At 24.6% G+C, this 16604-nt stretch overlaps 1 protein-coding gene across 4 annotated transcripts in view; it reads right to left on the bottom strand.

Annotated features, from left to right (window-relative positions):
* The window catches only part of Magu (SPARC related modular calcium binding-like protein magu), a 249434-nt gene extending 237449 nt beyond the window's left edge, over positions 1-11985 (bottom strand). For all 4 annotated transcript variants that reach the window (XM_072893687.1, XM_072893686.1, XM_072893684.1 and 1 more), the window contains exon 1: positions 11566-11985. In XM_072893687.1, the coding sequence (XP_072749788.1) occupies positions 11566-11649 (84 nt within the window). In that variant the 5' untranslated portion in view covers positions 11650-11985. The remainder of the gene's footprint in view (positions 1-11565) is intronic.
* Positions 11986-16604: the final 4619 nt, after the last annotated feature.

Here is a 16604-nt window from a genome sequence, read left to right as displayed (position 1 = left end):
TCTAAGAAACAAGAAACAAAGAGCACATTGTAGATCAGACCTTATAGCTTATGTAACAAATGCTGTAATATTTTCAATATTAAATTACAGATTAGACCATTTGAAATACCTATAAGACTTGATGGCAACGTGTATAATAATTCTTTGTAACAATTTGCTGGAATTGTTGGAAGATATTCCATTAAATATTAGACAACGGCTTAGTTTCCAATACAATGCTGCACCAAAAAAAATGTGAAACATGTTGGAAATTTTTACTTCAATCATATTTGAGATGCCTTAAGTTTTTACATTCATTATTCGTAGAAAAAAATATACTAATGCAATGCGTAAAGAAGCGGCAAAACATGTTATGACAATGCTATTGTAAATTTATACGATAATTATAATATCGTGAAAAGAGCGTTATTCGTAGAAGCAGTTTTATCATCTGTTATTTTGCCATGCGATATGCTTTCCATTGCAAATCTATTTGGAATATTAGTGAAAAGTGAAACAACGTCTAACGAAATTAATCTGAAATTATTATCAATATGTGTATTTGAGGTCCTATTAATTAAGTGTAAATTATTTTTAACGTAGCTATGGGATGTCGGAAAATTATTAATCATTAATTTATGTAAATAAATGGCTAAGTTATAAAGCGGGCTGTTGATAGTGGATATGATTATTCCTTAAAGGCAGTTAACTTTATGGATTTTGGGATTCATATGCTCTTGGGACTGAACCCTCTGTATAAACAATAATTGTCGGTACGTTGACATTGAAATGAAGCCTCGGCTTTTCCACCTGGAAATAAGGTCGCGTAAGCTAATAATTAATTTATTTGTCGGGTCTTTTTTAACCGGAATATATGTGTCTCGATTTCCTTGTATATCTTCAACTCTTTTAACATATTCCTCTTTTTTAGAACTACTGTTATGTTCCTCTCTATCCGCTCTTGTAAGAATAATGTTTGTGTTTTCCTTCAAAAATTTCTTTGTAATCGAATTTAAATGTAATAGTGTGTTGTTTATGGATAGGAATATGTGAAAAACGATTTTAGTAGATTGGAGGATCTGTTCCTCAATATATTACATTTATCGGGAGGAAGTTTTTTTAGATTATTTTCAAAGTTTTTTATGAAATTAACAATCAATTCTCTGTTGCTATTGACTGGTGAACTGAAACTTTCGCCTAATTGTAAAAATTGAACGATATTCGGGATGTAAATCGACGATAAATTAATATACCATCCGTTTATAATCTTTATTACATGTTCATAAGTATTATTAAAATTTATAGGTTAATGATCTCCGAAGTAACGAACCAGAGAAGTACGTATAGTACGTAAGTATAATTGTCAACAAACCATAAGGATTCATTAACGCACCAGTATAATAACGACAGTCACAAGAAACTTCATAGATCTCTCCATATGCAAGTCGAACATTTTTCTAACATAACACTATGCGATACATTTTGTAAATTATTTTAATATAACATAGTTTATTCAATATATTAACTTCATTTATGCGCTGAAGATGATCAGAAAAATCTGATCGAAACGTTCGCCAGAATTGTTAACACCATATTATAACTTTCAATTCAATAATCTTGATTTTATAAATAGATGCGATGTTACTACAATGCTCAATCTTATAACAAATTATCTCTGTATATTCACATATTATTGTTCTAATGCCAAATATTTTATGTTTATTATATATATATTAATTATAGAAATTATAGAAAAAATATCTTCAAAATTATATTAAAAAACATGTAATTCGTGACTCTCAACATCTACATAGTGCTTTATGCGACATTAGATCGTATTAGAAAAATTACATCGTTAAAAAAAATATACAGGGTGTCCTGGTAAAAGTGGGCAATCTCTCATGGGCATGTAGAGCAGGTAAAAATAACTCCATAGGTTCTTAAAATTTTTTTTTCTATAATGTATTTCTACCGAGATATTTGTCTCTAATGTTTAAATTTGAGAATCATTTTTCTTAAATAACTTTTATATTACTTTATACATCTTAATAATGTATAAGAACTTTTTTTATTATTAAGTGAAGATCTTTAAAATAGTGTGATAGATTTTTTGATATCATCTCGGAGAGCCAGAATCACCTGTAAGTCTTTTAATTTACAAAACTTTAAAGCCGGCCTTTTACTTTTAAATTATATTTTTAGATTCTTTACATCTTTCTTTAAGAAAAAGATATTCTTGTTTCATTTCGTTGAAACTGTTTTCAAGAAAAACGCATTTGACCGATAGAAAGTCAACCTTTATTCGTAATAATTGAATAATGACTTTCTAAATAATATAAAATTACATTGTGTATTAAAATTTATTTCAAAGAAAACGAATTTAGCCAAATTTTAAAAAATGTTCGAAATGACTTCCACCAACTGTAACGCATTCCGTGCACGACAAACTGATAACTACTGCACCCGCCATAATATCTCAGAAGCATTTTTTATTTGTTTACAATGATAAATAATTTTTTTCTTTCTTTTAAAGATTATAATATCAAAGGATTTTACATCTTTTTTTGTGATTTGCAACGGAATTCGCGATATACAATATTAAACAGAATTTATAAAAAGAAATTAAATGTTATATTTTAAATATAAATATAAGCTGAAGGCTACAAATATAATGAACAAGTATATAAGAGTATATAAGGTATGCAAGAGAAGTATACAAAAGCTTAAGGAGCAAAAAAAGGAGTTATATTTTAACTCATAAATTTTTAAATTCTTAAACATTTAAATATTACATTAAACAAATTAAGAAACAACAATAAATATGTATATGTATTTTTTTTATTTAAACTCTATATTTTAATAAATTCTATTATGTTGTCTATCTCTAAACATTCCATTTGATAGTTTGATTATTTTTAAATTACTTTGAAAAAAATATTCTTGATAGATTAATTTTTTTATTTTTAATTTAATGGTTTATATTTAAATAATCTCTCTTATATTTAATTTATGTATAATTTATATTTTAATAATATTTTTCCTACAATTTTTTGTGACAAAGAGAAACAGGTTAATTGAGAGGACTCTTCTGGCTTTCAATTAACCCGTTTCTTCTATTTATATTTATGAATATTTAATATGAGAGTCTTTTTCAACTTTAGTTTTGAAAAATTTTTATGCATATTACTATGTTTTACAATTTTTTATAAGGTTTTTTATAATTTTCGTCTTATAAAAAAATCGTGACTCTCAATAGATAGCACTTCAACATTTTTTCGTGGTGGCCACTATGTTTTTATGGGGCAAAATGTACAAAAAATTGTGAAATTGCTTAATTTCAATATGGAAAATAAAGCCAATTAATGTTAACAATTAATGGAGCAAAGTTTCAGCTTTAAGAATCTTTTTGCTCATTGCGATACGATGATTTTTAACGGAGTTATAAGTGATCAAAGTCAAAGTACTCATTTTTTATTTAATCGATGATAACTTAGTAAAAAAAAATCGTAGACAAATTTTTAAAAAATGATTTTGTAGGGAAAACTTTAAGCTTTTATTAGAAAGTTAAAAATTTGCCCAGATTTGTTTTAGACACATGACAGGTCCAAAGCGAGAAAAAAATTTCGCATTTTATCCAACTCTTAGTTTTCTACATGTAAAAATTACCAAACTCACAGAAACATAAAAATAATGGTGAGCTTTCGAAAGTAGAAATATCAAGCTTCAAAACTCTTTTTTTTTAGTTTAAATTTCGTTTATTTTGAAGGAAGTGACAGCTGGTTGTATTTTGACTATTTTTTAAGAAAATTCAGCTTTTCTCCTAATTGTTGTTAGGAGTTTATATGTGTATATATATATATATATATATACAGGGTGTCCGGTAATTCGTAAAAATCTCTTGTGTACAGATACAGTCAAATTGAGCAAAAAAATTCTGTATTGTTTTGCGATTTTCGGAATAATTATTGAAAAATTTCGACCAATTCGTGTCAGTATTAGCACGTGGCGACAAAGGCCAGCCCGCTGTCACACGGTTGTTAGTCTCACATATAGTAACCGTATAACAGTGGCCTGTCTCTTCTCGTTGTGCTCCTAGCGACCGCGTGACAGCTGTCTTTTCGCAGATCGCTAATATATGGCGTGAATTTGTCGATATTTTTTAATTAATTTCTCAATAATTATTGTGAAAATCGCATAATGGTAAAGGACTTTTTGCTCACAAGAGAACTTCGCGAACCCGAAAATTCTGAATTTAATGAAACTTTGCACACATGTAAAAGGGTAAATAGGTCAATTTAGAAATTTTCAGTTGCTGTCCAAAAACGATTCTAAGGGGTAAAACCACCCCTTATATATAAAGCGGTTTTATCGAAAAGTGTTTTATACAAAAGTTTCATGATGTAAAGACCTCTATTTAACCATATTAATACAATTTTGAAAAAATAATTAAAAAAAAAAGTTTTTTTTAAATCTTTGAATAAAGTATTTTTTTTTTAATTTTATTAATCTAATCAAATAGAGGTGTTTTTGCCTTGAAACTTTCGTATGAAACATGAAATAATACAATTAACAAATTTAGAACATTTGCAGGATTCACACTTAACATTTTGCTTATTACACTACAGATTTAGACACTTTTTATAAAAATTAAATCTGACAATCTTTCTCTTTTATATTTGAGTATATTGTTAAACTTGGTTATATTTTATACTAAAACTACGCGCAATAATTCCCATTTATATAGAGCCATATTATCTTTTTAAGTAGCGTTATCTTTTTACTTAATCTTCTCAATACAGAAAAATTACTTTAAAATATCACATTACGTGACCGTTCTGCATGAAAATTAGAATTATACGTGATATAATATAATGAGTGGTGTAATAAATACGTGACATGATAAGTATGTGATATAATAAATATATAATATAATATAAATGTACAATATAATTGCAATGTTAAGTGCGATTATATAAACTCGATAATTTCTGAAGTTATGTTGCACTGCAATATAGAAATATTTTTACAAAGTTTATTTAGAAAATATAATAGTACGAGTTTGTTTAATCATAGAAAATAATGCGTAATTTTTGATGAAGTGATCTTCCGTAAATTAACGAATGAAAAAATACGTTTTAAGATAAATCAGTATGACTTATGTTACAAAAACATACCAAATAAATAATAAATTAAAATTAATGTTCCATATAAGTAAAATTATAATAATTGAATTCGACAAGTGGAATAGAACTATTAATCATTAACCATTTAATTGTATTAAGGTGGTATAAAAAACCTTTAAAAATTTTTAATTTTGATAAAACTATAATATGTAGAGTTTTATATTAATTTTTTAACTTGCAATACATACATAATATATAGGTACATAGGTAAATACATTTAGAAATATTTAATTCCGGCCTGAAAATGCTTCTAGAGTGAAACTATATCTTATATGTATGTAGTTTTTTGCGTTTCTCGATATATCTTGGAAATGATTCAAGATATCAAAACTAAAACACTAAAACACTTCTATTTGACGAGATTAATAAAATTTAAAAAAATAACTTTTTTCAAAGATTAAAAAAAAATTTTTTTTTTTTTTTTTTTTTTTTAAATTGTATTAATGTGGTTAAATAGAGGACTTTTTATCATGAAACTTTTGTATAAAACATTTTTTAATATCTTCAATAATTTTTGAGATATATATAGAGAAAACCGAAAAACCCCTTTATATAAGAGGTAGTTTCACTCCTTAGAATCGTTTTTGGGCAATTCAAAATTTCTAAATTTATCTATTTACCTTTTCTACATGTGTGCAAAGTTTCATTAAAATCAGAATTTTCGGATTCGCGAGGTTCCCTTGTCAGTTTGATCCACTCTATCTGTACACGATAAATTTTTTACGAATTATCAGACACCCTGTATATATATATATATATATGTATATACATGTGTGTGTATAGACACACATATATATACATATATGTATATATAGAGAGTGTTTTGTATACAAGGTGTTTTATTTTAAATTATCCAGTCTATTATCTTGAAAATAAAACATTTTCGGGAAAATGTTTCAGACAAAAGTTGTATAGTTTCAAAGTTGACATAAGCTGCTATCATTGGTTTGAGTTTGGATAATGCTTTGTAGATCATGTGAAGATCACTTCCAATTTCTTAAATGGAACCTCCTATTTTTCATTGCATACATACACACACACATACACCACAAAAGAGGTGTAAATCCGACTAGCAATCTACACGTAGTATATCTTGGATAATGCTAATGTCGGCGGTATTCTAACTTTTGAAGTTTTATAACTTGAAAAGTATTTAATGAAAAAATATTTGATTATAGTGTTTTGGAAAGTTCTCGAGGTAAGCTACAAGAATATGCAATGAAAAATAGGGTGTTCCATTTAAGAAATTGGAAGTGATCTTCACATGATTTTCGAACCACTATCCAAAGTCAAACCAATGATATCATCTTATGTTCCCCTTGAAATAATACAACTTTTGTCTGAAACATTTTTCAGAAAATGTTTTATTTTCAAGATAATGGACTGTATACTTTAAAATAAAACATCTTGTACATATACAGATTGTCCGGTAATTCGTAAAAAATGTCTCGTGTACAGGTAGAGTGGATCAAATTGAGCAAAAAGGTTCTATATCATTTTGCGATTTTCGCAAAAATTATTCAGAAATTAATTAAAAAATATCGACCAATTCGCGCCAATATATTAGCGCTCTGCAAAAAAACAGCCCGTTGTAAAGAGGTCGCTATGAGCACCGCGAAAAGAAACAGCTTGCTGTTACGCGGTCGCTAGAAGCATAACGAGACAGTCCACTATTAAACGGTTACTATGCGTACGACTAACAACCGCATGACAGCGGGCTGGCTTTTCTCGCCACATGCAAATACTGACACGAGTTTTACGAGTTTTTACAAATTTCCGGACACCCTGTTTGTATATATATATATATATACACCCCGATATATTTAACCTGAAATTAGTAGCACGTATTTCATCATTTATCATTGTCAATCATCTTTTTTATTTTTTATTTATTTAAAAAACTTTTCTTTTCCAAACAATCTCAGGGATTTTTATGTAAGAATCATGTACAATACGCCAAAATGACGAAATTATCAAATTAAATTGTTTATAAATAAATTGTTTGAAAAATTTCTCAAAAAGTTGAAGTTTAAGTATAAACTGACAGCATCATCGTTTTTGTAAAAAAATTACGTAAGTATCATATATATATGACACTTGTCAAAACAATTTTTAAAAAAATTGTTTAAACAAATTGGTCATAAACAATTTATTTATTTTGATAATGTTTTTTTTACCAGTAATCTTCCTAAATACTCATAGCGAACATCCAGTAGTTATTCTCATCGCTCCTTGATTAGCTATGGAAATTTATGGGTTAAATAATTGAATGAATGTATAAATAAATTAATACATAAATAAACAAAATAATAAGTAAATAATAAATAAGAATAAAAAGCAATCAGATATTTTTGGATATATTTCTAACTGTATTTATTTTTCTTTATTTATTTATTCATTTATTTATTTATTTATCTATCAATTTATTGATTGATTTATTTATTCATTATTTAACAAGAAAAATTAAAATGAAATTTTAATGAAGAAAATGTACAGTAAGCACATGAGGTCTCATAGCATGATACGCTTCTACGTACTCCGGCTGCGCACCGTCTAATTAGTCAACTTTAATTATTAATAACTCGATAAATAATGCTCTGAGCCAAAACCGGAAGAGGAACTTTTTGCTAAAAATTCCACCTTCTTTCATCCTCTAAAATATTAATTGAGAATTATAGGACACCCTGTATATACATATATATATATTTATTTATTTATTTAAATTTGGTTATTTACTTACATACATATATGTATATATTTATGAATTTTTTAAAATTAAAAATTATAAATTTTCGATACTTATAATCAGCAAGAAATATACAATTTTAAGAGAATAAAAAAAGATACATTATATAAATACATTTTTTAAATTAAAATAATTATAAGTGATTTTTATATTTGCAAAAATATGAGCGATTACTTATAAATAAAACATAACCAATTATATTTAAAATCACAAATATATTTTTAATTATAAACTTTTTATTTTTTATTATTAAACTTTGTTAAAAATGTCTAAACTTAAACTAATAATTATTTTGATTATTTGTTTCTTCTTAATATAATAAACATGTATGATCACTATCATCTAAAGTAAATTATTTGAAGTCAAGTAAGTTTTTCTAAGCTATTTTTTTATATTGTCACAAAGTTATCGCAAATTGAAAATAAAATTAAGTTGAAGAATAATAACAATAATAGGTCTATTATTTCAAGTTTTACATATATTTTATAATATTTTTAATTTATTATTACAGTTCATTATCTTTGTATATTTTTGTTATATTTTATGTTTTCGGTTTTATGTTTTAAATTCTAAATTAAAAGTTATAAAAAAAAAATTATTTTATAAATTATTTAATTACAATTCAATTATTTTTAATTATTTGTTTGCACATTATAATTGTTTAATTAGTGTAATTACTTAATTAGTGTAACATTAATAATATGTACAACACTAATAATAATATGTATTAATGCGTATCGGTAATAATATCTTGTTTCCATAACATTGTTACTCAATATATATCTTACTCAATATATATGTATATATTTTTTAATAGTATTTATATTTAATGTACACTATAAGATATTGTATTTTTATTATATTATACGGGTATCACCAAAATGATCAGATCTTCATTTTTTCTTATTTCTTAGTGTGTAAATATTGAAAAAATAAAAAAAAATTTTTAAACTATTTATAGCATGTTAAAGTTGAAACTCTAACTTTTAAAATATTTTTTTAATTTTTTATCTGACATGATTTTTTTATTAAGTGTATCAACATTATTTTTATTATACAAAATACAAATATCTTTTCAAAATCATGTAACTCGACGAAACAAATCGTAGAAAAATTTAAAAAAAAAGTTTTTTAGGCAAAATTATAGTTTATAGAACATGACTTAAATTTTTCGAGAGAAAATTTTTTTATCCAGCTGCTGAGTATTAAAAACACGTTTAAGGAACAAAACAATGTGTTTTTTTTTATACCACAAAATAAAGAAAATAAAGAAAATAAAAAAAATTTTAAACTATCGATAGTGTGTTAAAGTTGCAATTGGCAATTTAAAAAATTTTTTTATTTTCTTGTTCTGTGTTTTAAAAAAGAAAAGATAAGCTACAACATTTTCCCTACAAAACTTTTTTTTTTAATTTTCCTAGAATTTTTTTTAGATGATTTTTTTTAGTTATATGATTTTGAAACTAAACCTGTATTTTTTTAGAAATAATGTCAATACTCAATAAAAAATCATTGCAGACAACAAATTATAAAAGCATTTTAAAATTTGAAGTTTCAACTTTAATGTGATATTAATAGTTTAAAATTTTTTTTTGTAGTATTTATTTACATAAATTATTTATATAAAAAAATAAGATAAAATTAAAGATCTTTAATAATTTTGGTCATATCTAAAGATATTTTTATTTAAACAGAAACAGAACATACAATTTTTTTATACTATATTTACATTTGTTTTACAATCCTAAAAAATTTATAAATTTGTGGGACTATTTTAAAAATATATGTAGATTGGCTATATTACTCAATAAATATAATAAAGGTTAGTCACCAGCATTGTTATATTCTTCCAACACTGCCATAATTATAATAAATTGTGTCTTATTCGTATATTTTATTGTTGTGTTATCAACAATTAGTTAAGTATCATATAATGACGGCCGAATGTAATATTTCTCAAGCAGCCAAACAAAGAAACATTGAGATTATAAGTTGGATAGAATCCGCCCATCTTCTTTCAAATATTTCTCTGCTTTTACATTGTGTGCGTTTGTTGACTGATATACTTAAGCGCCCATTTCCTGATTTGTCACTTATCTAGATAATTCTTTCTTTGAAAGGCATAATTTAAAAATAGCTGCTAAACCTAAAAAAACTAAACCTAAAACTAAAACTTGTTAGCAGCTATTTTTAAAACTGGTTTTGTGAATTAAATTAAATTTCAAATTAAATATCTTTTAATTACTATTCCCTTTGTAATTTTTACACAAAATTTTAAAATTACAATTACAATTTTACAATCAAAATGTGTTATTTTATGCACCAATGGAGATAATTTTTAACAATTTTTATCAATAATTATATATGCATAAGCAGAACGCATTCTGTTTAAACACAATAATGTTGAAAGTTTATAATAATGACACTGGTTTGCCAATTTTTGCTATATTTATTATTATGTAAATATATGTACTTTTTAAACATATATTAATTTTAATATAAAAATTTTACTTTTAGTTATATTCAAAAGCATAAGCTCATAAAAATTTATTTATAATTTAAATTCTATAAAGTCTAGTTCAAAAGTAAAAAACCGTAAAAAGTTATTCTTTAAAACTTTTAGAAATAAATACAGTAGAAGGATATTTATTTTATATTAAATAATAAATAAAATAATATATAATGTAGCTAATGAATTTGTACAATATTGTATAAACTTAAATACTTATATCTTTCTTTCTCTTATATATATTCTCGATACATCTGTGATAAATAATTAAAAATCTGAGAAATTGTTGAATTAACAATTGTTTTTATATATAAATTCTTATTTTTTTTAAATTTATATTTTTAAAACAATTAACAAACTTTGAGTTGTAAGATTATATATTTATAAACCTATAATCTTTTTAAAACTGTAAATTTAAGTATTTAAGTAATTATTAAAAAGAAATAAATTTTATTCTTTAAGAAACAAAAAATTTTAATCGGAAGATAAAAAAGTGCAAGATTTGTATTTTTTAAATTATATTATTTTTGAAGTTTTAAATATAAATAGTTTCATAAATACATTGTATAAGAACTTACATACTCACATCTCTCTCTTATATATATATATATATATATTAATAAATTATATATAAATATATATTAATAAATATATCTCTGACTTAAAATGTAAATATAAAAAATAATCAATACTTAAAACTAAAGGACAAAAATATAAATATATCAGACCAAGATCAAATAATTAAAATATAAACATCAACGTATTTAATATTATTATTAAATATGTTGTCCAAAAATCTATCAGTTCATGAATATAAAAATCACAGTTCGAAAAACTTGAAAATATAAATATTTAAAAATCTAAAAATCGAGAACATTAAAAGTAAACAAAACTACGAAATTTAAAAGCTATTATTTAAAAGATACAATATTCAAATGTATATCTAATAGGTAACAATTAATGCATACCTAATATTAAATGTAATCAACTGTAAAGTACATTAGTTATTATTAGTACAGTACATTAGATGTACATAAAATAAACATAAAAATGTTATAAAATATATAAACATATTATATGTATGTAAAAAAACATAAAAGAGGATCGAATCAGTTGATAAGTAAACAAAGATAAGAAATTTTGAATACCTTAGCTGATGTCATGGTATTAGTTGCATGAAGATCAACGATGAGTAACAAGAATATAATGACGCGTATCGTCGGTAACGTCATGTTCCTTGGAATCTTTTCAATATGTTTTCAGAGAACAATCAAAGACCGAAGGTACTTGACTGAAAAACACGCCCATACACGATACTATTCACGTACACTCACTACATTCCTATGGTCTCAACATACAGCATATTCCGGTTTATGTCTTTTATTTGAACAGTTATATTCTGAAACTTCTCAGTTTTCTAATTAATTCTAATTAATAAAATCTTCTGAGTTCTTTAGGCAATCAGAATGACTAAAAGGTTAGATAGCTGAGGAAGATCTTTTTAAGAGACAGCACCAAGCGTTCCGTGACCAACCGTAACGAGTGCTGCGGAGCAACTGGCACTTGCCACTTGCTTGGCCTCTGGAGCAACCGCCTGATATTTGTGGCATTCCGACACTTCATTACTATGTTTTTCTTTCGATGCTGCACTCCATTCTTATCACGAAATAAAATCTTACAATATTTCTTAAGTATTCAAAATGTAGACAGTTTGTTAATATTAATATTTCATACGACTTTTTTGTGGATATTATATATATATATATACACATATATATATATATATATATATATATATATATATACACATACATATAAACATATATACACATATATATACATATATATATTCTATTCTAATAAAATTTCTTTTTTAATGAAATTTAAAACTCTATCTAAACTACATTAAAATTAAATTAATAAAAATTTTAAAAATTGAACTATCATAAATTACAAATAAAACTAAATTACAATTAGAATTAAATTAAAAAGAATAAAATAATTTAAAATCAAGCCAAAAATATAATAAAAGTATCAACCTTTTTTAAATTTAAATATTATAATTATTAATAATTATAAGTACAGTAAATAAATTATAAATACATTAAATTGTAGAAAGTACAATTGAATAATTATTAATGTCTAGAAATTATTATCAAATAAATTTAAGAAAATATTGATAAAACAAGATATTCATGTGAATTTAATTTGAATTTATTCTAATTCTCTCTTATAACTATAACTCTCTATGTTATTTATATAAATGTAATTATATTAATAACATCTCTAATTATTTTGAATAATACTAATGAATCCACTAACATAATTTTGAAAATTTGTTTTTTATTGTTTTGCTAAACTTTTATTCATAAGTTGTGGAAAACTACTTATAGTAAAAGACTACTTATAGTGTTTTTTTATTGATAGTTTTTTATTTATAGGTTTTTATTATCATTTTCTACATTAAGAATAACTCAAACAGAATTCTCATTATATCAAAATTATCTTTTATAAACAAGTATCTACTCATAAAAAACACTGTGAAACATAAAATTATATTGTATTTCAAATATTTAATAAAGATGTTAACAACCGTTTTTGGACAATAAAAATATGTGTAAACATTATATTGTTAAAAAGAAGTATTTATTGTTTATACATTAAATATCACTAATTTACATTTGAAAACAATTTGTACGTTATATTGTCTTCGTACTTGTAACTTTGTTATTAGATAATTTTAATTTTTTACAATTTATTAAAAAATTTAAAAACACTTCAATTAAGTAATTTATTCAAATTAATTATGTAACTGAAAAACTTAATATTTTTTTAATATATTTCTTGTCTTTCTTTATAAGTTCCTAAATTAATCTTTTTATTTTCAATTATCTATTTTTATAAAAAATACACTGAGCAACAAAATTAGCGTAAAAAAAATTTTTATCGAAATTTCACTCAACTTCAAATAATCATAACTCCGCGAAAAATTGTCTTATCTAAAAGTTTTTTCTTTATTTTGAAGCTTGAAATCTCTACTTTAAGAAGCATTTGTCAGATTTCGAATTTTTTCTTCTCCCCTCCCGTTTCCTTCTCAAAAGTAAGAACGTGTTTTGTCTTGGAAAATTTGCACAGTTTGTGTATGTGTGTATGCATTTTTTTTATTTTGTGTATCATGATTTTGAATCTCTAAAAATAAAAAATACAATTAAAAATATATATATTAAAAATACAAAATTATTTCTAACAATTATGTAAATTAAAATTTATGACACACCTTTAAGATTTAGTAAACTACTATTTTTCGACTGCGTTTCAATATTTTCTGATGGCCCTTCCAATAATTTTTCAACAATATCAATATTGGCATTTGCTTCTATATTATTTTTATTTATTAAATCAATAATTTCATAATTTGTACTTTCACTGTAAAGCGTTTCTGAATTTTTGACTATTTCGATTGGAATAATAACGTAATTTTTAGGGTTATCATTTTCTATATTTTCTATTATTTCGATTGGAATATTGATATCGTGATTATCAGGGTTATTTTCTATATTTTCTATATTTAAAATTAAATTAATTTCTTGAACATTAGCTTCGGTGCCTATATTAAGAAATAACAAAAACATAAAAAGCATTTTTAAAAAGTAGTTAAAAAATTGTTTATTGTCTATAATTAGTTACTTAAAATTTTATTTCTCTGTAATTTTATTTCTAATACTATTCTAATTTCTATTCCTTTATTATAATACATATAAAAAAATTTTAGTAAAATAATTTAAATATTAAATATACCAGATAATCCTTTTATAATTTTCCAATACTCGTATAACCCTTCATTTCTTGTATTAATAAATAATTCTGGAGATCCATGAAGTTCTGCATTTCTAAATTTATGTAATATGTCATTGCTAATGTGTTCTTCAAAAAATTCTAAATGTTTCTTGCAATATTCTGCATAACTATTTGTCTTATTAATGAAATGTCTATTCTGTTGCTCAGACATCTCTTCTTTTTTTTATTTTTGTTTAAAATGTTATAATTTATAGCGTCTGCCGAAAGGGGCCACAAACCGCAAGTTTTAAATCCACTTTTAACTATTTCAGCTAAATTTATATTATCTACTGCTTGTTTTATAATGGAGCAAAATTCTCTTTTTGCTCCACGCTGTGGAGCATTCTCTAATCTCCATTTATCCACTGTCTTCTTCCAAGAATGTTTTAAGGGGCAAAATACTGCTACGTCTAAAGATTGAAGTATATGAGTCACATTAGGATACAGTGCTACAAGTTCAATTCCATTTTTGCGACAAAAGGTACTTAATGATACAGTTAAGTGAGATGAGTGATCATCCACAAACAAAACTATAGGCATTGGAATCTTTTTAGTTATTAGCCATAGGTGAAACACATTTGTTATATATTCGTAGAATGATTCTGCTGTCATACATCCTCTTTCCGTTGAACCAACACTCCATCCAGAAGGAATTTTACTCATAACACTGTATGACATGCGCTTGTACCAATATAAAATCATTGGTGGAGCCATTTCTACCTTAGCATTCACCATAAAAAGTGTTGTTAAACTTTCTTTTTCATCTCCATCAATAACTTTATAAACTGATTTTGATCCTTTTTTTGCAATAACCTGATCAGCTTTGGAACAAAGAAAAAGTGCACTCTCATCACAGTTAAATACTCTGGATGAATCTATTTCAATAAGATCTTTTTTTTGTAAATGTGCATGCACTTCAGCAAATCAATTTCTTAAAACGTTCTCTGTAGCTAAAGCACGAGCACGTGTCAAATTTTGAGCTATTCTAATGCTTAATTCTGGATGACGTTTACAGAAACTTTCGTACCAATGCCTACCAGGCCTGTTATTTGTGAAAGGTGTTGTTCTTTTTAATGCAATCACCAACGAATACACATTATCGAACAGTTGATTTTTACTAACTGGAAAACCTCTATCGCAGCAGTAAATTATCTATTCTTTAATTTGTAATTTTTTCTCTTTCGTTAAAATAGTTGGTGGACCTTTAGACCATTCAACAGGATAGATATTTCTTGCTTTACAATAAAGCGTGCTTCTCAGTACATTATACTTTTTTATTGCTTCTCTCAACGGCATGCCATTTTTCATCTCCCTCAAAGTGGCATTTACATTTTCTTGTGTATATTTTTTTTTACGATTTTTGGCATTTTTACGATACTAAACAATACAAAATATTTACTTATTTAATTTATTATTTGCAAAAGATATATTGTAAAGTAGGTTATATAAGTTAGTAAGTACGGACTATACTCTTATTTCAATTAAAATGTATCTTTTCTTATCAAAACGTATTTAAAAATATTAAACTAATGTTAAATAACTTTATTTATACAAATACTTAGAGAATTAATCTTAATAATCATATATTGAGTCCGATTTAATTACTGGAACTTTCTCATTATATGTCAACGAAACATATAATGAGAAAGTTCCAGTAATTAAATCCGACTCAATTCAAACAACTCAATCGGAGTTGTATCGGTAACTAAGCAACAGTTCAGTTATTGAGCAATCATATAAACTATTGTACCAGTAACTAGATTCGCAAATTTTACCAAAAAAATATTGTTTATATAAATTAAAAGCATTGTTATAATCATATTTATCTTTTTTGACTTGTATAATGTTTTTATATAAAATTTTGTTTATAAAATAAAAACAGAAAATAAATAAAAATCATGTTAAATAATAAGACGAATTTCTTAAAAAAAATTTAAGAACGTTTTCAAAATGTTTTTCACCTAATTACGTAACAAATTTATTTTTTTTTTGATGTTAATTTATGTTAAAATATTTAAAATGTCTTACTATATAAAAATCTTTAAATATTTAAAGCTTTTGATAAAATGTTTACATTATAATAAAAAAAAACATTTAAAGTTAATAATGATAAATTTTCATATAAATATTCGGATATAGGGACATGTCCGGCAATCGGTACCTTAATTGACCAAAAATACATGGGAAACTTTCAAACGTCATAACTCCACGAACAAAAATCGTATCAATCTCAATTTTTTTTTTAATTTGCAAAGGAAAGTCTAAATTTTACGATGGTTGTCATGATATTGGTGAAAAAAATTTATTCTACCCCGTGGAGTGCGTCAAACTATGCAATTTTTTGGAAACG

This window comes from Anoplolepis gracilipes, chromosome 6 (genome assembly GCF_047496725.1).
Source record: "Anoplolepis gracilipes chromosome 6, ASM4749672v1, whole genome shotgun sequence".
NCBI lineage: Eukaryota > Metazoa > Arthropoda > Insecta > Hymenoptera > Formicidae > Anoplolepis > Anoplolepis gracilipes.
This window is presented reverse-complemented; position numbering and strand designations above follow the sequence as displayed.